The sequence below is a fragment of the Mizuhopecten yessoensis genome, unplaced genomic scaffold (assembly GCF_002113885.1).
Source record: "Mizuhopecten yessoensis strain PY_sf001 unplaced genomic scaffold, ASM211388v2 scaffold11147, whole genome shotgun sequence".
Classification (NCBI taxonomy): Eukaryota; Metazoa; Mollusca; class Bivalvia; order Pectinida; family Pectinidae; genus Mizuhopecten; species Mizuhopecten yessoensis.
In genome coordinates this window covers 845,372-870,514 of record NW_018408903.1, presented here as the reverse complement: position 1 = coordinate 870,514, position 25,143 = coordinate 845,372, and the positions used below count along the sequence as shown (strand labels likewise).

The 25,143-nt window shown below is 35.8% G+C and overlaps 2 protein-coding genes across 6 annotated transcripts in view; one reads left to right on the top strand and one right to left on the bottom strand.

Annotated features, from left to right (window-relative positions):
* The first annotated feature begins 5 nt into the window (after positions 1-5).
* On the top strand, positions 6-13,831 carry LOC110466899. Of its 2 annotated transcripts, none has more exons than XM_021523690.1 (3): positions 6-226; positions 8,717-9,181; positions 11,383-13,831. In XM_021523690.1, the coding sequence occupies exons 2-3, from the start codon at positions 8,761-8,763 to the stop codon at positions 12,609-12,611; spliced, it is 1,650 nt and encodes a 549-aa protein (XP_021379365.1). In that variant the 5' UTR covers positions 6-226; positions 8,717-8,760; the 3' UTR covers positions 12,612-13,831. The 2 variants fall into 2 exon arrangements, with proteins under 2 accessions (XP_021379365.1, XP_021379364.1); XM_021523689.1 differs by lacking the exon at positions 6-226 and adding an exon at positions 2,394-2,484.
* Positions 13,832-14,562: 731 nt separating this feature from the next.
* The window catches only part of LOC110466917 (dihydrofolate reductase-like), a 30,531-nt gene continuing 19,950 nt past the window's right edge, over positions 14,563-25,143 (bottom strand). For 3 of the 4 annotated variants that reach the window (XM_021523712.1, XM_021523714.1, XM_021523713.1), the window contains exons 2-7: positions 22,237-22,343; positions 21,308-21,357; positions 18,121-18,226; positions 16,961-17,093; positions 15,822-15,931; positions 14,563-14,936 (exon numbers count right to left, since the gene is read on the bottom strand). In XM_021523712.1, the coding sequence (XP_021379387.1) occupies positions 14,846-14,936; positions 15,822-15,931; positions 16,961-17,093; positions 18,121-18,226; positions 21,308-21,357; positions 22,237-22,316 (570 nt within the window). In that variant the 5' untranslated portion in view covers positions 22,317-22,343 and the 3' untranslated portion in view covers positions 14,563-14,845. Of the gene's footprint in view, positions 14,937-15,821; positions 15,932-16,960; positions 17,094-18,120; positions 18,227-21,307; positions 21,358-22,236; positions 22,344-23,965; positions 24,070-25,143 lie in introns of those variants that run through there. The other variant, XM_021523711.1, reaches the window with a different exon arrangement.

The following is a 25,143-nucleotide window of genomic DNA, read 5'->3' as shown; positions in this document are numbered from 1 at the left end:
AAGGCGGTTCAGGAAGCTTATCTGAACGACGTTTGTTCTACATATTTATATACATAAAGGTCTGTTAAAATAACGACAAAACTTTCACTGGAAAGGGAAAATGACGTTTACCAGAACGAATAATGAAAAGGAAATGTATTCAATGTCACTGGAAAGGAAAAATGACGTTTACCAGAACGAGTAATGAAAAGGAAATTTATTCCATATACGGGATCATGTTTCTACAGTAAGTATCCAATTGTTCGGCCCCTATTATCACTGATGTGTCCTGGAAGAACGAAACAACTGTATGATGCATTGTAATTCTTTTCTGGCATACTGTATCTTTTACCAAATTTTAAAAGTTCAATCACCTGTGTACGTGTTACGTTTATCTTTGATCTAGGAGCGGATCATTGAGAGGAGGCAGTAATGATGTAAATTCAATATATAATTGAATATTTGTTCTGGTTTTATTTATCAACAAACTAACTAATAATTATTTGTACGACTGAACAATAAGCTGTTTTAAATACACGAGCCCAATCGTCTGTTAAACCACAGACACACACAGCTGACGTGACCAGCAGTATATTTAACTTGAAAGCACTTGTCCCCTGGCTCCATTTAAACTGTACCGTATGGGTGGGTGGGGGGTGGGGGTTTCGAAAAGGATTTTTGTTTTTAATAGATTTCATCTGACTATTCTTAACACATACTCTTTACACAACACTATAACGCTTAACATGACACTTTAATTCGCTGAATTGGATAATGGTATACCATACGAAAAAATATTTTTTACAAATATTTACCATATAATAACGTTTGTGCGAAGTCTGTTCACCATCGTGACACTAACCGAAAATCAGAACTAGATTATCATAATAAGAATAGAGTAGGGACAAGAATATCCGGATGTTTATTTTCTATAAAAAATGTGAATGTATACTCATTTGTAAATATATATGTATGACGAATACTGATACTTGATCGAAAATTTTGAACAGTATGTACATTATTTAAAGGCGATTCTAGACGCCCATGTACATTGTATGTATATATATATGTTTATGTCATAATATTTTGGAAAATATAACAAATAAAAAAACCTGTACCGTATGTGTATACATGTGCATGTAGATATACATAGTATAAACCACAGCAGATTGGAATGTGACCTGTTTGAAATACACACGCACACGATCCGATAAGTTTCATTTACATAATTTAAGGGAAAAAGAGCATATATTATATATAGTATTTGTAAACATTATCTCGTGTTGGATTGCATCGAAGTAAAGATGACTTTCTTTTATATTCCTGCCGATTGTACTGAATTATGTTGGGGTTTGTTTAATATCATTCATTTCATGACAAAAGTTATTTCAAAACGTTTAACATTCAGGGTAAGCTCAACTACCGATTTTACCCGTTGTCGACATAATGTGACAAGTAAATGTGACCAGTTGGAGTACTTTACTGGGTGACTTCTGCATGGTAAATAAATGAGGTGGCATCTTAGCTGTTAATAGGACGCTAAACTCTATAAAAAAAGCCCAATAGTGTGATGATTAAAATAAATCTCCTAACAGAAAGTTATATAGTCACTTTCACCAACACTACGTATTATTGCTGTGTCGTCATACATTTCTTTCAGCCCAAATAAGTTGTTGTCTTATCTCTATTAAATTGGACACTCGACATAAAGAGGACTGTGATTGATACATGTTTTATTTATATTTGTGGCTACAAATTCATTTAGAACACATATAACTCTTAAATACAGCACATACACGCACACACAGCACACGTGGATGCACGTCCTTAAATGACCTTAGCTGTTGATAGGATGGTAAACCCTATTAAACCAAACCAAACTCCTACATATAGACGACACATATCAAGAAAGTTGATAGAAAGGATCCCAGTACAACTGACAAAATTTGTAACTCTGCATTATGCATTGAAAATATCTCTTCTGACAAAGAACAATCAGGCAGTGTTCTGGGTTCGAGCCCGGGATCCTGCCGATTTAACCAACTAAGGTACCTGGGCAATGATAGTATCCTGGTTGCTCTACAGGTAAAACGAGACAGTGCAATTATCCAGTCAACATCGGGACAGGGATCCTTAATAAATCATTGTCAAAAAGAAACAATATTTAGAACGGTACGGTCCCTGTAATTTCCAAGTAACAGGTTCGTTCGATATTGCAAACCAATAGTGTGTTACCAGGTAAATATAGATTGTCGTAAAATCGAAATGTTTTATTTTCATTTAGATTTATCATCACAAAAATGGTTGTTTGTATTTGAATATAATAAATTAAAAGTATATGATGCGAAGAATATAACACACTGAATATAGAACTTTTACTACAATACGAAGTTTACGTTTGTAAAATAATTAAAATGGCGTCCAATTCAAAGGTGTCACCTGTTGCGTAATGGAGAGACGTATTCAATGATGTTTGTGTCATTGGGAAATGCTATTGTGAAATCGGTAAGTTACATAAGTGTGTGTAGTCGTTCTTAGCCAGCACGCAATTGAAATTCCTCACTGTGAATGTTACGTATAGATTGAGGAGACGCCTGAGTGGACGCATGACTTACATGGTGCTGCTAAATACACACATTTGTATCGTTATTTTCGTCTCATTCTCTTTAATACATATAATTTTTCGGTGTAACTTAACCGTAGGGTAAGATTGCATGATCGTTGTTCCCAAGTGAAACCGGAGGTTTTGAACTGTATCGTCAGCTAAGATGATATAAATATAGGTCAAAAATAAATCAACTGATACTGATACGGATCATTGTTTGTTCCTATCTTTTTTCTTCAGCTTTCATGCTTCCGTATCTCTCCTGACACCCGTATTATGTACCCATTTTCTATCATGTTGTATACTGTGACATTGACGTGACTGTGGGGTGTCACGACGGTATCCAGTGTGTATTTAGGTTGTTAAGCATTTGTAAAATAGGTCTCAGTTGTGTTAAGGATCCTTGTTCCAAAAAGGAGTGACGATACGTTTGAAATTTAGTTTTCCAGCATGATTATTGCTTTGATAAATCGTTTCTGGACAGAAAAGTGTATAGTGTGGGTCTTCAATGAAGAAATACAAATAAAGATGAAATAAAGAAAACCTCAATAATGGAACACTCAGTGGTAAGCCACGATAAGAAAACCACAGTACAGTTATCTACTGTTTTACCTGCGGTTAGACAGAGGTCCTAAAATTGGTCTGACATTTGTATAAGCGGTATTATAATACCAGTATTTTGTATAAGCGTTGTAAGCAAAATGATAACCAGGAGAAATATGAAAATAACCAGGCTTTTTCTGTCGAGCTGACCATACCCTGTGATCAAAAACGTGATATGGTATGTTGTGTCTTTGCTTGCTTATGATAACAAGGACGAAGGCACACTATTCCAACTTGTGCTGACACACCAAACAAAACCTCATATACTTCTCCCACAACCACTTTAGGTTTATATATATACTACTCACATTTTGCTAAGGATCACTTTTATTTTTGGGCATATGTGAAAATACAGTTGGGAGCAAACTTAACTTGGTAGCCAAGTGCACTGGAGTTAACAAGAATAGTGAACTCCAGTTCACTAGCTTGTGCACTGGAGTTAACTTTTAAGTGAACTGTAGTTCACATCAATGTGCACTGGAGTTAACTTCAGTTCACCAAGAAATTTTCGTTATCTGGCCTTTTCATCAGTTTATACATACTATGATTTTCTCCCCTACTGTCTGCTCAATAAATCAATAAATCAATAAAATATTAGATGTTACATATTCATATACTTAAAAGGATCTTAGCAGTATCATTTTATAAAATAGCATAATAACTATAGAGCATGATGACCTATTACATAATATACATGTATTGGTGGTTTAAAGTTTATAATACTTTGTCTTAAAGACATAATCACCATTGAAGTTCATTTATAGTAACAACAGTATATAAGTATTACGTCTACATTAAATATTCAAATCTATCATATTATAACTATAAGTACATGATAGTGATTCTTTTTCTGGGAAAAAATGGAAACCTAATGTAGGTAACTACATGTACTATGAATAAGAAACAAATACTATAAGTATATGTATGGTCTCATTAATGATGGGTAACAATGTACTGTAGTTACAGGAATGCAGATCTTAATTCCAACAAAACAGTTATTTAGTAACAACTAAATATGTAGGTAACCAAATTGACTTTTCTACAGGTAAATTTAACCTGTTTGAACCCCGTAGCTAGCACAGGAGAAACTGGGGTTGAAATGCCCTGATGGTGTGTGTATTACAAATTGTTAAGGGTATAATGTCATGTAAAATTACATTTACCTCCTGATCAGAACCCATGTGCAAAATCTGATTAGAAGGTAAGGGGGTGGGGTTGGGGCGGGGTGGAGGGAGACAACACAACAGGTTATCTTTGTTGCTGGAGACAAAGCACCGTATTCTATCTCTCACTCCTGGCCCTAAAAACATCCCCATGCACCAATGATATGTATTTTCAGGGGGATGTCATATTTTTTTCAATTATCCCATTTTTATTTATCAAGTAAAACTATGACTTTCTTAAACAAATAATATTGATTCTAGGAAGTGTGTAGTTTTGTAGTACGGAATTATATATTTAACTACATGTCCACTATGAAAATAAAGTATAAAAATAAACTTAAATGTCTAAAAGAAATAAAAGAAATTGTAAACACATAATGGTATTGTCAGATCACCTTTCCAAAGAGTAGTGACGTAAATATGTAATTCTGTTAAAAAAAGGAAAATTAACTACATACTGCTCCGATATAATTATGTAACACCCAGTTTGTAAACCATTTGAGAGATTAGGTACGTAGTGTGAAACACTACTATGGTCAAAGTCACTGCTTTGAAATAGAATTGTGCCCGAGGCTGTCATTCCCTGACAGGGACAGCCACAGTATCTTGCATGTAACCGTGTACTGTTTTATCCTATATCTTCTGGACAGACAATGGGCTATATTAATTGAAAGGATTAATTGCCTTCACACAAGGTGTTTTAGATTAGGTACAGCCCATCAGAATCCCATGTGACCACAGGTGAATGGTCAGTGGGTGGTCATTGCCTATCTATTCTCGGGTAGATATCATATTGAAAAGAAAATATGTGTCAGGGGGTGGTTACATTGCCCTACCAACCATCTTTAAATCTGCCACTGAAGTAAAGTTGTACCGGTATGATTTAAATTTGAGATTCCCTGTGAAACTTAATTGATTTGATTTTTTATTAGTAAATCTATCAACTTATTTCATGTATCATTGAACATGTATATATACCTTTACCTACAGGTGCTTGCACCCTGCAACCATGAATTTTGTCGTCAGTTTAACAAGAGGCAATTCATTACTGTACCACCAGGCAAGCTGTGTACCTGCTACGTTGGTGTGGGAAACACTCACTGTAGACCCAGGGGAGGGGTTGGTGGTTGGGGGATGTATTTTCTTATTCAATCATCAGCATGTACATGTACCTTATGTGTATACATATATTACAAAGAAATCAAAATCAGACTAACTCATAGTTGTTTCTAAATTTATCTTTACCTTTTATATATATAGTTTATAAGATTTTTCTGGATTTTTTTTACTTGTTTGTATAAAATAGAGAAGCGAATTATTCTATTGATGTCGTGTTATACAGGAACTTTTCATAAAAAGTATAAAATTATAGGTAAACTAAACACATAACAGATACTGATCCCCCATCCTGACACTACAACATTGATATGAAATGTGATGTGAAATTAACTATGATAAAGTGTACTTTTAAACCTTTTCCTCTGAAATAGTACAGCTATCTATATACTTTCTATAATCGCCAGAGATATAGTCTACAAATTATCTTTGTACGTGTATATGTTCAGTTGAAATTTTAAGTAATCAGAAAACAAAAAATATGTGTATCGTTGATTCGATATTATGAATTATTATACCTTCTGTTAAAATCTCGTTATCTGATTGGTTGAGAAAGATGTAAACATTTTCAATGTTACTTGCTCGTTTTACAAAGATAAAAAAGACAGGGTGTTATTCCAAAAAATATCACATGCGCCAAACGTATGCGTGCACGGTTCGTCCCAGTGCCAGGGTGTTATTCCAAAAATTGTTACATGCGTCAAATGTATGCGTGCACGGTTCGTCCCAGTGCCAGGGTGTTATCAAATCACTTTCATGGTTGGCTCATTCGACAACTGTTGAGATGAAGTCTTGGTTTATGTCAAATCAACACAAGGACCTTTAAAAATGGTGAAGTGGTGAAACACCTAAACATGACACTTGGTATAATAAAATAAAAATCACATGCATGAGAGGGCGATATTGCATATTTTCACCCCAAGGAAGCATTGTTGACCGAGGCTTCGCCTCGGTCAACAATGCTTCCTTGGGGTGAAAATATGCAATATCGCCCTCTCATGAATGTGATATTTATATAATATTCAGTTAAATGATTATTTCCTTTCTCTTTCAATTTTCATATCCGAAAGGAACCCATTTCATTATAAACAGTTATTGAAATATATTTTTTTCAGTCTTTCAAACTTTGGTAAACATTGTAGCGCACTGGAGTTAACGTCACAGTGAACGTTACCTGCCGGGAACCTCTCCCCAGATTGTATCCATACTCTAACGCGCCTGTCGGTGAAGTCGAGACAGAATCTGGACTCGTCAGTAAAACGAACCGGTTCCCATTCCAGTCCAAGTGCTGTGAGCTTGGGCCCAATCTAATCGGTCCCTAACATGGCGGGCAGTTAAGGGAACTCGTATTGCTGGTCTATGTGAACTTAAACCAGCACCATGAAGACAGTTCCTAACTGTCTGAGTGGCTACTCGGGCACCAGAAGTATTTAGGAGGTCATTTTGGAAAGCTGTGGCAGTCTGGAACCTGTGACGCCGTGACTGTATGAGTAAAAATCGGTCTTGGCGCTGCGTTGTAGCCCTAGAACGACCTACAGCATGACGTCTGGAAGAGTTTCCGTTAGTCTGGAAACGATTCCACATTCTTGCCACCACACTTCAAACACCCACAGGTCTGCTGCAACCTGACGTTTAGACTTGCTAGCTTGCAGCATTCCGATGCCCCCATTCATTTCACCGTCATTTAATAGTTGTATGTGCCATATCAAAACAAAAACACGCAAAAATATTCATCAAATCGATTTCAGTAACAATTTAAACAACGCCTTACTTAGCCTAGCTTAGCTTTTGAAAGGGGTGTACACTAGGAAAATCGTGCACGCGCTTTTATGGTTGACTGAACACACAGGACGATTTGGAAGTCTAACATCTTCGCCTAAAACAGTCCGGAAGGAAAATATAATTTCCTTTCTAATATTTTGATTTTTTTTTCAAAATATAGGTGATCCTTAGCAAAATGTGAGTAGTATATAATATTTGAACGTTGTGGGAGAAAAAGGCCCCAAAACTCGTGATGGATGATAATCATGTTTATCCAACTCTCGTTAATTAATTTTCAAATGTAAACGACACTTAGTAAACCTCGTGTCTTTACATTTGTATACAATTTCAAAAGTAACTAACTCGAGTTAGATAAACATGATAACCAACCATCGCTCGTTGGGGAACCTCTATATCTGTGAGCAGAATGTTTTATTTAAGTCCATGTCAATATATAGGACTTTGGTCAATTTGAAAGGTTACTTGTGTGAGATTATTATCAGATGAGCAATACAGGTTACAGTGGCCTCTAGTTAACATATCACTGAAACAACTTCCGAAATTTATTATTTGAAAAATAATTCAGGATTTCTATCATAGATTTTGCCTTTGTACAACACTTTGTTCCCGCGCAAAAATGACCTATTGCTATCCGTCTTCGTCCGTCGTCCGTTAACATTTTAAATTTTCAACTTAAGCTGAAATACCGTATCAGGGATTTCATTGATATTTCCTGGGAATGTTACTGACATCTCCCTGGCCAAGTGTTGTTATTTTTCGGATCGCTCAGAAATCCAATTTGGCCGCCAATACCGCCATTTTGAAAAAAACACTATATCAATATTGAAGTCAGGTTCTGATAGGCCGATTTAATTTTCGGGTCGATCAGAAATCAAAGATTGAAGAAAAAAACATTGAAACTTTTTAAAGGTATGTTCTAATTGGCGGATTTAACTGCAACTTGGTAGGAATGATCGGCTTAATAATATTGTCCTCACCAGATGTTTTTTGTTTTCGGGTCAATTAGAAATCCAATATGGCCGCCACGGCCACAATTTTAGAAAACTATTTCAAACTTAAAATAACGTTCTAATGAGCTGATTTAACTGGAACGTTGTATGAATTATCGACTTATGGCCGCCACGGATGCCATTTTGAAAACAATATTTCCTATGTCAAGGTCACCGTTACTATTCATAGAAAATTGTCACACTCTATTTTACTCAAACTTGGTAGTGATAATTGACTGATGGACCTCGCACTGGTGAAATACAGTTTTTGTATGACAAATAATGAACTATTCTCATTTCACATCATCATTTCATCAACAACAGCAAACTACTGTAGGACTCGGGTGACCGTTAAGGCCCATGGGCCTCTTGTCTTTCATAGATGAGATGTGGATCATTACCCACTTTGTATTTCTTAAATAATTACTTTAACTGAATATGCATAAGGGTGAATACATGTTCTAAAAATAACGTTGCAGATGTTTCATGACGGAAGGAGACGAGTAATCAGAACAGACACAGTATGACGTCGATTCTTTTGGTCTTTGATGAAATTCACGGAGAAAACGTTTTGAGGACATGTCGAGGAAAGTCTGTGTCATGGAAGCATTCTTACTCCGGAGGACTTGTGTTCAGTGATGTTCGGCTGGAGGACGGCGACGTTGTAAAATTGACAATGCAGGGGTCAACACACGCTGATATTGGTTTTACCCAGATAAACCCAGAAGAAATTTCAGACTTGAGAAACGCCATTAAAAAGAAACAAGTATCATTTGTTGGAAATGTAGGTATCAATAAAGACACATTCAAAGTTAGATTACAGCGGAAACAACATTCCATTATCTACAAGTACGGGAACCTTCAAACTACACACACTATATGTGGTGACCTACCTGTATGGATTGCTGTTTATTTGCAATTTGGGAAATGCAACCTGAAACTATGTAAGCTGTATTTTATTATCCAATACACCATATCAAATTTTCTGTCGTCTATCTGTTCACATTATCTTGTTTTAAACTCAGAGGCTCTATGGGCCACGTAAAGTTGTGATATGTGCCTGGCATCCGTTATTCGTCAGTCAACTGTTAGCTTAAACGTTTTTAATCAAAGAGGCGGAATGGCCGAATTGTCGTTAAGTCGATCTGGAGCATCATGTGGTCAAGGCATCGCATGTGATTGCGTCTTGATGGTAAGATAATTAAAACTCACACTCTAGGGCCTGAGGGGCCAAGCCAAAAATGGGATTTAAAATTTCAGCAATCTTCTTTTCAAACAAATATATGATAGAATTAAGTTACAATTTTCCCTTCCCATAGTAATTTATCAAAAGTTGTGAATTTCATTAAACAGTTGAAATAATTTTCAATGAAATCATGGTATTGCAGTATTGACAGTTACAGTAATCCGAAGAAACTAACCAAGAACTTTTCGATGCACGGGGGTATTCTAGCTATGCAAATTCGAATAAGAATAATATATATATAAATCAAAAGATAATATTGACAGTAATAGGGTAAACCTTAACCTCTCTGGAAGGGGAATATGAACCATTCAGTAACAAATTCATGAATTTGTCCATGAAGATTGTTTCGTTCTTGAATATCTGACTTAAGAACAGGGTCGTTGTATTTTAAGCTAATTTAAATAGTTTATGTATCGTTCCTAAGGACATTAGGTAAAGACAAGGTATAACTGTTTATATCACCAAACTGCAATCGTATGATAATGATTCCTACTAACCTTGAATTATTTCCCATTGAGTATTAACAAAATATCCATAAACTGTTTTTTTCCTGTATAAACTATACTAGATATTATCACTCCCCCAGAGGGAAAGGGAATTCCGGGGAATTATGAAATTCAAATTTGAATATACATGTAACACTTTATATATATACTGTATTTGTTCATAATTTGTCTAGAAGATTGTTGAAATAAGTTGAGGTTTAAGCTGAACTGACCCTTAAGGTCGGGCACTAGAGGGGAGTCAGGTACTAAGTATTGATATCATCAAACTGCAATCACGTGATGATAATTCCAACAAAATTTGGAAAAGTTCCTACTGATACTAAACAAAACTAGAACACTGACAGGTCAGTAAGGGCCCCGTCTTGTGGCAATTATATCCCCAATAATCATCAAGAAGCAATCTGCCCATATACCTGAACTTCACGTTTGACATTTGGACTTCAAAAAGAATCGCAAGGAAGTAAAATATACATTTTACATGTACTATGATGTGATGTGTTTCCTTCCACCTCCATATTTGCTGGGCTAACAGAAATGTAATTACCGGCGCAATACTCATTTGTCAGCTTTGATTTGTTTTATTTCACCTTATATGCCTCATCCATCAAGAGCCAGGGTCAAAGTCAGAGATCCACTTTGTCTTTGACCTTTGGACCCAAATGACCTGGCCCATTAACCCAGTGACCCTGATCTTTGGTCAGTTGACTTATTCTTTAATCCCGACCAACTTTGCTTCTTAATATCATAACAAAATGTTCATCAGGGAAAAGTTACAAAATGTAACCTTGACCTTTGACCAAGTGACCTTGACCTTTGGTCAATTGACTCCTTGTTTAATTCTGATCAACTTTGCTACATCCTGTCATAGCGAAATGTTCACTAGTGAAAAGCTACAAAATTTGACCTTGACCTTTGAACCTAATGACCTTGACCTTTGACCTTGACTTTTTACCTCAGTGTGTATTTTTATGAACTGAACTTATTGATCAAGTTTCATGTACATCGGTCAATAAATACCAAAGTTATCTGCCAGGAACAAAATTTGTGGACGGACAGACAGACAGACAGACAGACAGAGTGATTACTATAGGGCACCCGTATCTCCGATACGGGGCCCTAAATATGCAAAAGTGTTATTTCCCTGTTTTAACCTATAGTTTACTTTACCCCTCACAAGGGGGAATGGTTAAATCCGAGGGTAATGAAATTTACAATTCTGATCAAACATCCCTGAGGGCATTTTATTTCTGCAAGCTTTGTTCTTAGCCCTGTCTAATTCACTTAAAAAGATGGCGACCTTTTTATATAATGCGAATGATGATTTATATTGTAGGAAAGTACGGGTAAACAGGGTGTTCAATACAATCACCGGTATCTGTTTTGTTTTTTGCAGATGACAAAGATAGAAGTGCTATTAAATGGCATAACAAATGCGGAATGAATATCCAGTTTGAAGATGTCATCACTAGACACAAGTGTACGCTTGTTGACGACAACCCAGCAGCATTTGCCTGCGTACAGTTACATCCTACCGCAGCCAACGGAATCCGAATGAAAATAAGAATAAGAGCAGCTTCCGAAGAGCTTATACCATACTCGTTTTCTGTTTACACCAGCATCTTATCTCCGAGCTGTCTAAACAGCAGTTTATTTGCCATTGTTGAACCCTTGTCTGACGCAGGATTTGAAGGATTGACATACCTGAAAAAATTCGAGTATAATCCGAGGAAAACGAAAATGTGCGAGGGAATGTTAGAAATCAGTGTGTTTGCAAGTGGGATTGCGACATTCAAGCATAACTCTGAAGGGTCTACTGTGGCGAAATTAAGGACTAACTCGAATGATAAACTGACGCTGCTTTTTAAACTATGCCACGTCAGCATTGAAATAGTGGAGGCTTGTGAATCCCCTCCTGATCAGGATATTGAAGGCAGTAGCAATGACGCATCTAGTGTTACAAGTGACGAATCGTCTTTTGTCATAGCTACTGGCTCTGAAATGGAATCAAGCTGTATGCTGTCCTCTTCTGTTTTCCAAGACGAGCCGTCCGGCACTGCCAAATTTGAGGAACTGCGCCCTTCAGATTGCATCAATTTACCTTCGAGTGGTAAGTCGGATATTGTAAAAGACTGGGTCAAGGCAAGAACAGGGGCCACTAGTGTACAAAAGCGGAAACGATCACTGCCGGAGACATATTTGTCCACGGGAACAAAGGATAGGATTGACAATGCATCGCAACCTCCCTTTAAACGTGTATCTAGTGCACCATGCCTTCGTTTGCATTCATCGTCTGTCTCCACCACGAGCGAAACATCAGAGACTTTAGCATCAACAGAAGTTCCAAATGTTCAAAATAGCATAAGACAAAATTATGTCTTCCTCGTCCAGAATTTACAGGCATTTCCGTTATGTGATCATCTGTACGAAAATGAAATTCTGAGCTCCAGTGAGCAGCAAAAAGTCAGAAAAATGGAACGTCATCAATCCTCAGATGATGTCAACAGGGAACTATTGGATATCTTGCAGTCAAAGAAAATCTCACCAACATTAATGAAGAATGCTCTATCCAAATCAGGGTTATCTCATATTGTTGACATTTTCAATCCTAAATCTGAAAAATAGTTTAAGATTCAATAAGCCCCTTTAAAGAATGTATAATCACCCGAGATTGCGACTCCCTGATAAGTGATTTTTAGATATTCCACTTTAACATTAGTTATTAAATCTTTAACCACGTAATGTCATATTAAAGTCCATTTATATACCTAGGTCTGCAGAACCAATGGCCGTGTGTCCTATGATGAATAAATTAACTTTAGATTAGATATATTTTCTTAATATTGAGCACTGTTTACTTTAAATCTAAAAATGTTATATACATTACGCTCTTTTCATTTACAATGTCTAGCTCATTGATAATACTTTTTAAATAAACTTGTCATTTCATAACTTTATGGAATATAAGTCACTTAGTCTTCGTTTTCTTTTTCAGAATCTGTTAAATATAAAAAAGGGTGTTTATTATGGCATTAGTGGTCATACATGGCCATATTGTAATCTTGATTCGTGCCCGGTATACTTCTACTCGGCATGTACAAGAGAAATAAAGCCCTGCTTTACCTAGGTATCTACATTTTAAATGAACTTTATTATGTCGTTTCGTAGCATTCAGTATGGTCGCAAAAGATGCTGACATTAGAAACTCTTTTTATGAAAACACCAGCATTAATGCCTCATTATTGATACAGTTGTTGTCGCTAAATGCCATTTTAATAACAAAAGTACAGCTGAATATATCTTAATTCCTATGTTTCATTGGAGTGTAAAACTATTACTTAGTAGGGGGTTGAAATTAAGGTTAGCTTGTCATCATTAAGGGGGTTTATTGTCCCTTTTTTAATGTTGATCGTGAAGGGTCCAACAAGTCGTTCGCAATCACGATCCTTTGGTAAAAAGTGTTCACTTAAACAATCCAGCGATGCAATTCATATACATGTACTTATATGCATTGATGTGTTCATATAGATAGTTTGTATGATTACGGTTTGAATTCGAATGTACAGAGAATTGTTTATATTTATATGTATATATATTCTATTATTATCTAACCTTGTGTTAGTATTGTGTTAGTACACATCTTTCTGAAGGCAGTAAAGTATAAAATGACGTAGCATGTCTCTGATGAATGCATCTGTTGTTGGTTTTGTTTAGTTTATAAGAGAGAGGAGGAGAGAGAGCGCGTGCGCATGTCTATGCTCGTTGAAATAAATTGTTTTCTATACAATGTGCTTGGAATTACGTTGTTGTGTTGTTAGCCGAATACGTGAGTTTTTACCTCTGAGAACTAGTAGTACGACTTGCATTATAAACCTCTTTTATCGAACCTTATTAGAGTAAATATGGTTTTCATAAGAAGAAAAAGCAAATTTGAAGTAACGTATGAAAATAATAAAAATTAAATAAAGAATATGTACAGAAATAGTTAAAAAATGATTCGACCAACAGTTTAAACCTGTTCCATCATGTAGTATCGAAGTTCATGCCCCATGTTTTTTTTTTCATTCACACGATTACATTACACTTTAAAACAAACGTTTGAGGTAAGTCGTGGAAATTTAATTGAGAATCTCTGCATATATGTAGAAATTGTGACAAGTAGTTTACTACTTTCATGTTGAACCAGTGTAACAATGCAGTTAATGTTTCATCTTTATTCTACAAGGATAAGGTTAATATTACAATGAAACCAAACAGTGTTTTGCAATAACTTAAGAAAATATGAACATAATACTAATGTGATTGCACTTTTAATCTTTGTCTACAAATTTAAACTACCTGGAAGCAGCCGAAGCTGTTGGTTTGTTCCAAATGTTATGAGTCACCAACACTTCTTTTAATATTGACGTTTATTTTTTTACCTTTACGTTAATTTATTTCATTTTCATTTACATTTGTTTTTATCGACCATTTGTTGGCTATAAATGATCTCTCCTGTGTTGATGGGTCGAAAAGCATGTAATAATAATAATTAGTAATAGATACAGTATGTCAAATTCAACTGAAAAGTCCTGAATATATGTAGAAATAGTAACAGGTATTTATTACATCCGAGATATCCATTTCAGTGCTGGCAGTATAAACAATCGATGCTAATAAACAACGACCATCAATTGCATCATGAAACTTTGACGACAAATGTAAAATCGTGTCATATTTTCATATTTCTTCACCATGACTTAACTCACTCGTTAATGGGTGAATGACATAGCTATATCAATGAATTATGACCGATATATGTTTTTCAGTCGGCCCAGTGAACACTCAGTCGAGATCCGCCAGTCACAAACGTCCTATTTTTAACAGCTCGCTTGATGTCGCGGACTATACACCTTGTATTTATACGTAACACCTCGCTCTTCATGTAATGTTCTATCTAAGGCTATGGACCTGAAAAGTAAACAAAAATCACATTTTAGAATTCTTTAAACATTTAATATGTTCCCTCAAAATAGATACAATTCAGCTGAATACAACCAAGATGACAGGTCGATTTATCAATATAAGTTTAATCTAAATTGTTTTAGGTATACATTTAAATCAACCACTAGAACACCCGTGCAGGTTCGGGGAAAGAATAGACCTGTGGTATCCAATTGCATGATCGTTAGAGGCGACCAACGCGCCCCTGCAGAATCGGGTGGTTTTTTGTCTGATGTATAATTACAACCGTGAAATGTGAAAAACTCTGGAGAAGTTCTGCTCTTCTCCTTTGGAATATTTTTGTGTAAAAACATCAATTAAGTTCACAACATTTTCCTCGCCATCTGCCAGATACGATAATAAAACAAGATGCGTGTGTGTGCTGTAACGATCACTCGAGTATAAAAGAACAAAATAATCAACACCATAACAATTGGCTTTATTGTTCTCGAGAAGAAGTCGAGAACATATATTTAAACAGATTTAACCCCTGTGACTTGTAGTGATGGTCAAGGTGATTTTTTCATTAAATTTGACAACGCCCAATACCGGTTAGCTGCAGCCTAAATATCATGGTACTTCATTTGATTGCTCCTGTAACGAAGTGGAAAATATAAATTGTTAAACGAGGACGACGAGCTACTAAAACACAAATTGAGTGCGTGACTCAAGTGACCGAAAGATAATGTGCGGAGGGAAACATTGCCTAGCAATGGTAAGTAAACGGTAAATGTAATGATTGAGGTCCCCGGTGTTTCAGTAACAAGGAAAGCTGTGTTTTGCCATGAATATCCTCTAACCAAATGTCGCAGACAGAAACATGCTGGTTCTGATAAGAATTCGTCTACTTACTTGTCTTCATGAAATCGGTCTTCGAATGTTGGGAAGAACGTGTCTGCCTGGTACTCCCCGTAAATATGTGTAAGGTAGATGTGATTACATTGCGGGTGGTCGATTGCGTCCTACAAGATAATGAATATGTAGCAAATATCGGATATATGTTAGTGACGAAATATGAACGTACAAACATACTACGTCTGGATAAAAAATAAAAGCTTAAAATGTATCATGCTTTAAATTATTTGTAATATTTATTGAGAGTTTCAGTCAACAGCATGAAGAAAGCAAAACAAAAAACTATGTTCCATTGCTATTGAATACGAGCATCAGGTATAGCAATAAGGACTCTGTATTTTTTCATTGACACATGGAAGCGTAAAAGTCACCGCTTCAATTTTAATTAAGGTCGATTTTTCGTTAAAAACAGCCTGCGAAAATTGTCCGCCTTTCATATAGTAAGTCGGGTCAAAGAAATCCATATTCTATTGAAAACAATGCAAAGTATTGCAGGGAAATACATAGTCCCTCACTGGTAATGATTTCTATATTGAACAAACAGTACACTTATGTCAGAAAGCATATGTCACAGTGAGGTAATGGTGACCTACTACTTGCACTCCGCCATCCAAAGATGTCATTGTCACCTCATCTAGCTACTCCAGGTGAAATACCATAGAAGATTTGCCCCGGACAAACTTTTTCAAAAGTAAAGGTCAAAGGTCAAGTCATACGTCACAGTGACCTACTTCTTGCACTCTGCACTCCGCCATCCTAAGATGTCCTTGTACATCAAATCTGGTTACTCCAGGGAAAATAGTACAGAAGATTTCCCCCGGACAAACATGATCACAAGTAAAGGTCGAAGCATAGGTCACAGTGAGGTCATAATGACCTTCTTTTTGCACTCTGCCCTCCGCCATCACAAGATGGCGCTGTAAACCACACATCTGGTTACTCCAGATGAAATAGTATAGAAGATATGTCCCGGACGGAAAGACAGACAGAGTGCAAACATATAGTCACCCACCGTGAACCGGTGGGAAATGAAACGATACCAAATGATTTCGTGAGAAATTTGGCAGGTTCGATAGATTTGTAAAAAAATACTGCACTATATGTTACGTGAAAAATACCAGCAGAGTGTTTCTTACCGTATATATTTGTTGTCCTCCCATCACCCATACAGTTTCCACTTGGTCGAGTAGTGTAGTTCTCACATATAAGAGAGCATCATCCAGACTAGCTACTACTTTATGGACATAAGGGTCGGATGTTATTTCCTCACTAGAATCGAAAATAAGAATATGTTGAATAATGTTTTAAATATGACACTTTTCCCAACTTGTATGCATTCACACTATTGGCTATTTAAAGGTCATATGTAGTGATTTGAAACAGATTCCTGATAGATATTTCAATGTACAAGAGAGGAAGATGTTTTATCTAAAACATTTCCGTGACATAAATTGTCAACATCATTTAGGAAATTGAACTCTTTCACAGAATAAAGCGTCTACACTACATATGTAAAACACAACCTCGTCGGAACGTATGACTTCCTCATATACAGGAGAATGATCCGGGAAAACACGTTTTATTAATCATGACAGGCTTGATACAGAATGACAACACGGACACAGAGAAACAAAATCAAACAAACGATATATTGGCACACACCTCTGACAATCTGATTAAAATCATCTGCTACATGGCTCCGCCTGAACATCTGAATGTGCCGCGGTCCGGGTCACGTTCATGTGACCTTTAGATGTACCAATCAGAGGCGCGCTGGCAAAAGTTTGCCAGCGAATCGGAATATCATGATTGATAGATAAATAGCGAGGGGTATCGAACAGATTAGTTTTCCAAAACAAATATGGTGGCGGCAACTGACGTTTCTACGACGCCAAGGAAAGCGGCGTACCCATTGGGTAATAATTGTGTAGGCAACACCGCCATACAGTCTTTCTTCTCTAATAAAGCTTCGAATATCTCTTTCTGTTCGGGTTTCAGACGATCAATCTCAAATAACTTCAGAACTTTCGCATCATTTTCATCAATGTCCGCCATATTTGTTACAACTCCGAGCGCCCTTTTGAAAGAGGGTCTCTGATTGGTCAAAAATTAATGATTATTTATAAAAATATAGGTCACCTGAACGTGACCCTGACCGCGGCACACTCAGATGTTCAGGCGTAGTACGAAGTTAACGAAGCCATGATACATATGATTTTAATCAGATTGACACCTCTGAAAGCAAGGTAATGATGATGATATTTGTATATCAAACGGTCAATTTGTGTCTACTCACCTGGGATTTCGGCTGATTACGATATTGATGATCGAGTCACGTGATTTCTCCTCCATGCATGTACACTGCCATGTTACCCGTCCTTTTATATTAACACACTTTTTACCTGCAGTAAATATTTACGATATTTAGTGAGGTTTTTCATCAGATTTAGATTTTTTTCCAGTTCCATTTAAATAGGATTTTGTCCTGGCGATTACGTTTTGCAGTGATTATATCGTTTTTACTGCTTCATTCTACTTAGAATGTCCTTAAGTGACCTAAGCCGTCTTTAGGACGCCGAACAAAATAAAACTTAACCCAACTAAAATCCTTATTTACGACAACAGCTCAATCTGATGTTTAGTATCCCAACACGTTCATGCACGTTAATGGACTAAATCTAGACACATGCAATTGAAAAGTGTTTACATGAATTAGTTATATTTTTATTTCCATCTCAAACTAATTAGATACTGATAAACATGAAGGCCTTCCTTACGATTATGGAAAAATTTTAACGTCCATATTTTATCCGCTAAAACACATATTCCAATTCGAATACAATAGCGCAGATAATAAAGACATCACAAAAAACAGCTACTATTACTCGAGATGCTCTGAGATTCAAAGCACAGGTATAACACGTTTACATTGGTTAAGTGGGGGAAATACACATTCTCAAATCGCACGTAGTATACTCTGGCTGGAACAAAAATAAACAATAATAAATAATTTCGTTTAAGAGTTACTACCTTAAAATCATCGACGCTGCGGAGATTTTTGAATTCGATATGGATTACTTATCAAAACTTTATAATTGTTCCAAATTGTAGAATTTATGACAATGTAAAGAAATTAACATTTTATTCAAGAGGAAACCTGACATATTTACTAACATATAGTAACACGAAGAAATAATTTTAACTGAAAACGTGAGCGCATGGATTGTGGTGGGTGCCTTCAGCATAGCATTTCAGTGAGATAGCATTATAAAGTTGGCATCAGAGCCGCGCTACCACAAGGAGTCAAGTAAACCAACATATCCTGTCTCCGGCACATATACACGCATGCACGCTTACACAACACACATGCAGGCACGTCCTTAAATAACCTTAGCTGTTAATGGGACGTTAAAAAATGCATTATCCGGAATAGAAGATGTAAAATTTAATGTACCGTATGGAAAAAAAACGATAACAAAAATCTATTACAAATCCATTGACCAAAAATGTCTGATATCGGGTTATTTTCGGAAATGCTAGATACTAAATTCTGTGTGTCCGTATGAAAAATCTATTACAAAAAAAATATTAAAACTTCATTGACCAAATAGAATATGATATCGGGTTGTAATCCGAAATACTAGATATTAAATTCTGTGTGTCCGTATGGAAAATCTATTACAAAAAACTAAAACTAGGTATACAATTCTGTGTGTCCGTATGGAAAATCTATTACAAAAAACTAAAACTAGGTATACAATTCTGTGTGTCCGTATGGAAAATCTATTACAAAAAACTAAAACTAGGTATACAATTCTGTGTGTCCGTATGGAAAATCTATTACAAAAAACTAAAACTAGATATACAAATCTGTGTATCAGTATGGAAAATCTATTACAAAAAAATTAAACTAGATATACAATTCTGTGTATCTGTATGGAAAATCTATTACAAAAAACTAAAACTAGATACACAATTCTGTGTATCTGTATGAAAAATCTATTACAAAAAACTAAAACTAGATATACAATTCTGTGTATCTGTATGGAAAATCTATTACAAAAAACCAAAACTAGATATACAATTATGTGTGTCAGTATGAAAAATCTATTACAAAAAACTATTAAAACTTCATTGACCAAATCAACTATGATATCAGGTTGTTAATCCAAAACTAAATATACAATTCTGTGTGTCCGTATGGAAAATCTGTTACAAAAAACTAAAACTAGATATACAATTATATGTGTCCGTATGGAAAATCTGTTACAGAAAACTAAAACTAGATATACAATTCTGTGTGTCCGTATGGAAAATCTATTATAAAAAACTCAAACTAGATATACAATTCTGTGTGTCTGTATGGAAAATCTATTACAAAAAAACCTAAAACTAGATATACAATTCTGTGTGTCTGTATGGAAAACCTATTACAAAAAACCAAAACTAGATATACAATTCTGTGTGTCCGTATGGAAAATCTATTACAAAAAAATAAAACTAGATATACAATTCTGTGTATCTGTATGGAAAACCTATTACAAAAAACTAAAACTAGATATACAATTCTGTGTGTCCGTATGGAAAATCCATCACAACAAAACTATTTAAACTTCATTGACCAATTCAAATATGATATCAGGTTGTTAAACCATAACTAGATATATAATTCTGTGTGTCGGTATGGAAAATCCATCACAACAAAACTATTTAAACTTCATTGACCAATTCAAATATGATATCAGGTTGTTAATCCATAACTAGATATATAAGTCTGTGTATCCGTATGGCAACTCGTAAGCAGTTAATGTGGTGTTATCATTCAAATCAGCTACATAGGTGTTCCATTATACCATTCATTATATGTGAATGTAATTCTGATGTAATACTCTGATCTCTGTGGTCATCTTATTTAAAATTTATGAGACAACAGTTGTTAAAGCCTCAAGTCACAGAAAAATCGTGGCAGGTTTCAGAAAAGCTTCTTCAACTTAAAAACGTCTTCTTAAGTTTAGAAAAGCTTCGTCAGGTTGTTAATCCATAACTAGATATATAATTCTGTGTATCCGTATGGCAACTCCTAAGCAGTTAATGTGGTGTTATCATTCAAATCGTTTGAAGATAAAAGAGTGCTTCCAGGTACATAGGTGTTCCATTATACCATCAATTATATGTGAATGTAATTCTAGTGTAATACTCTGATCTCTGTGGTCATCTTTTTTAAATTTTATGAGACAAACAGTTGTAAAAGCCTCAAGTCACAGAAAAGTCGTGGCAGGTTTCAGAAAAGCTTCGTCAACTTAAAAACGTCTTCTTAAGTTTAGAAAAGCTTCGTCAACTTAAAAACGTCTTCTTAAGTTTGGAAAGGCTTCGTCAACTTAAAAACGTCTTCTTAAGTTTAGAAAAGCTTCGTCAACTTAAAAACGTCTTCTTAAGTTTAGAAAAGCTTCACCAAATGATTGAAAGCGTAATCACATACATACCGGGATGCACGGTTTTAGATGTAAGGTCCATGTAGTACCGATATTCTTTACTGAAACACGAAAAAAAGGAAAAATACACTAGCACTTGCCTTAGAAGATACTATTACACATGAATCAAGTATCGAAACTGAAATGAACGATATGTATATAATTCATATAAGTGTTGAAAAATTGATTAATATGTAGATCATGAATGCCATTTGACCTTTTACTACATGAATGTACATACCGTAATTATGGTTTATGCTTTATAAATAAAGTACCAATAATCTTACTATATTTTCAAGTTTAAGCCTGATAGTATGGTATAACCTTAACGGTTCATCAATACAAAGGTATAATGTGCCCAATGGTAGGCTTCCAACGATGAATGGACGCTATACCGGACATCAACCCCAGTTAAAATGAAAGCTAACTATTTCCTAGGTAGCACATGTAAGATACGTCATGCTAAGATTAAAATATTCAAGAGCTGGCCACAGAAATTACATCAAGAAGGTAAATGAATCAACCAAGATATTATAACAGATATACATTCACGACCATCAAGAAAATAGAATAATAGGCTAATAGATTCCTACCTTTACGACGATCAGGAAAACAAAATTGTGGGCTAATAGCTTCGTATAACACCCGTGACCTTCGGTATGCAGCTGGTCACAGAAAACAAACATTACTAGCGAAAACGTTCGATGATCTATGTTCTAGATGCATCACCCGTTAAGCTAGAACAAACATGCTTAACGACGACCTGTGATATACAATGTTAAAGAAAGCGTGCTGCACCTGGTATGGAGTCCGTCATGTTACATGTAAGTTGTACAAACCTTAGTGACGGCCACGGAAGCTTGTTGTACAAACCTTAGTGTCGGCCACGGAAGCTTGTTGTACCAACCTTAGTGACGGCCACGGAAGCTTGTTGTACAAACCTTAGTGACGGCCACGGGAGCTTGTTGGCTATTCCGATTCCTCTGTTACTACACATAGCTGCCATGATGTTGAATGTCATCCTCGTTGAGTTAATATCGGTCACAAACTGAAAATAATGACCACCAATCAGAACACTGGTTCGTTAAAGTACATCCTAATGCATTTGAGACTAAAACAATAATAGGAAAACTATAATATCTGAGTAATGAATGTAATATGATATATTTACATACATGAGTCACTGCTTTGCAAATATTTGATAAGGAATAAAACGATCTCAAATGTTTTATCATTATTTTGCGGTTTACTTCTTTCGCTTGGTGTCGCTCCTAAAAACCATATTTTATAATATACACAATGTCATGATTCTAGTTTCAGATCATGCATGTAGACGAGTTGCTGATCTTAACTCTCCTGTCGTCTATTTGTTTTCGGAATTTACTTCGACCTGTTTTTGGCGTTAGCGTCCTGTTACCATAGCTAAAATGAAGAACGAGCCTCTGAGAGTGTGCTAGAGGCGGTATACTGATTACTTGACTTCCTTGCGATAGCGCGGATCAGATGCCGATTTGAGAGTGCTAACTCGCTGACATAGCGCGGCCAAGGCACCCACCAGGTCACATAATACTTGGCCCCTATCATTACTGGTAAAGTTGTATTAATTTAATCATGCATCGCCGTTAATCGAAGTTTTTTGTGTGGCTTTACCATCAAATAATGCAAGCCATAACAAACATAAGAGAATTTAAATACCAAATCACGTCTCGCTAAAAACAATTTAATTATGGGTTAACCACGTATCTGTGAAAACGATTAAAAAATAATATCTTGTTATGAAGAGTTACACAAAAAATTACAAACGTGAATTAACACTTTTCAGATAGTTTGATATTGTAGAGACATCTATTGCTTATAAAAGAGATTTAAGACATGTAAAAATTATTACGGACATTTTCATCAATCTAGAATAAAAGAAAAATGTACGAGCGATCCTCTATATAATGTGTATTAAAACAATGTTAATTACAATTTATCGTGCTGCTACAATGACTATGTAACATACGACGGCGTAAAGTGAGACAGGCAGACGGGATGTTAACAGCATACTAGGCACCTTAACTGGTGGTGAAATCATTTCCTAATTCTGGGAGCGAAAAAGACATCAATAAAAATACTAGGTTAATATTTCGTAAACAGTTGGCCATAGTATAGACCGTCAAGTAACACAAACCAGAATCATGTTGACAGAATTTTAAAAGTAAGCCGAAAGTGTCTCTCTTATAGCTCTTTCACTTTTATTTATTTTCCATACACAAATTGATTCGTGGGCAAGAAATAATTTTATAAAGGGCTATTCCTAGAACTACAATATCTGTGGAAATATTTTAATTTTCTGTCAAACGCATAGACATCTCGACCATGTGGCCTTGTTGTTCAGGAAAAGATTATAAATACCATTATAAACTTCTTTTGGAATAAAAGCATGAAACATGACTTTGAATTAACTGCACGAACAAAAACAAGTTCGTCACTAAAATAGTCTTAAGCGAGAATATTACAATTCAGATACCAAAAAAAAGTTCGAAGCATCAACATTTCTACAAAATATTATCATAATCGTTATCACATGGACGTAACTGAAATTACAGAAAGAATAACAAATGTGTCATAAATATTTACAGTTGTTATAGAGTATATACATATATCAGCCACCAGTAGAGGCATTACCTGTAGACTCTGTGGACACCAGCAGATCACTTTCCTGCGGTATTTTCGGTGTAAGATACCATAAGACATTGCCACTGCGATTGAGCGTACGCGTTCTATAATGTTGTTTGTATTAATATTTATAAGCCAATCAAAGCCAAGGTTTGTAAATTTACGTCTGTTTCCAAGATATATATCGCTCTTTGATATTCGATTCCGCTTTAAATATATCTCTTTGATTCCACTATATCACTCGATATGTCGATAGCTATATCTATGAAAGCACATTCATTATAAATTCATACTTCCATTACCTCCATGTTTATAATAACTAGTGAAAAAAGTGTTATGTGTGGATGAAATGGTGATTTTCTTGTAAAATGATCTCATATGATATCTAGTTTTCTGTATTTTTAAATGATGTAATATGATAATGCTGCCATTCCCTGTTCCCCAACCCCTTCCGATCGAACATGCAACAGACTTTAATCAAATATTATATGATCAAAATCGGTGGGCGATTCCACCTCCACACTGAGGTGTTGGACCAGTCATGATGTCTCTCGTAGACAAAAATAACTATAAAACAACTAGATGGTCGATTCCACCTCCACACTGATGTGTTGGACCTCCACACTGATGTGTTGAACCAGTCATGATGTCTCTCGTAGACAAAAATAACTAAAAAAAACAACTAGAACACTGACAGGTCAGCAAGGGCCCCATGAAACTATAAATCCCTCATAAGGGTGTTTAATGTACCTTTTATTGGCCCTAAAGACCTCTTCTGTGTGGACGGGCCGTTAAGATTTCAATAAGTTACCGAGTACTAGTACGTGTTCCCCAAGATTCTGTTAAAGATCCCCAATAAGTCACTAGTACGTTTTCCCCAAGATTCTGTTCTGGATCCCTTATAAGTCACTAGTACGTGTTCCCCACGATTCTGTTACGGATCCCCAATAAGTCACTAGTACGTGTTCCCCACGATTCTGTTATGGATCCCCAATAAGTCACTAGTACATGTTCCCCAAGATTCTGTTACGGATCCCCAATAAGTCACTCGTACGTGTTCCCCACGATTCCGTTATGGATCCCCAATAAGTCACTCGTACGTGTTCCCCACGATTCTGTTATGGATCCCCAATAAGTCACTAGTACATGTTCCCCAAGATTCTGTTACGGATCCCCAATAAGTCACT

What these genes read in the sequence shown, in the direction of transcription:
- LOC110466899 (XM_021523690.1), top strand. Translation starts at nt 8,761, where the DNA reads ATGACGTCGATTCTTTTGGTCTTTGATGAAATTCACGGAGAAAACGTT. An exon ending in GAAATGCAACCTGAAACTAT is followed by an intron (nt 9,182 to 11,382) that starts GTAAGCTGTATT and finishes TGTTTTTTGCAG; the next exon opens with ATGACAAAGATAGAAGTGCT.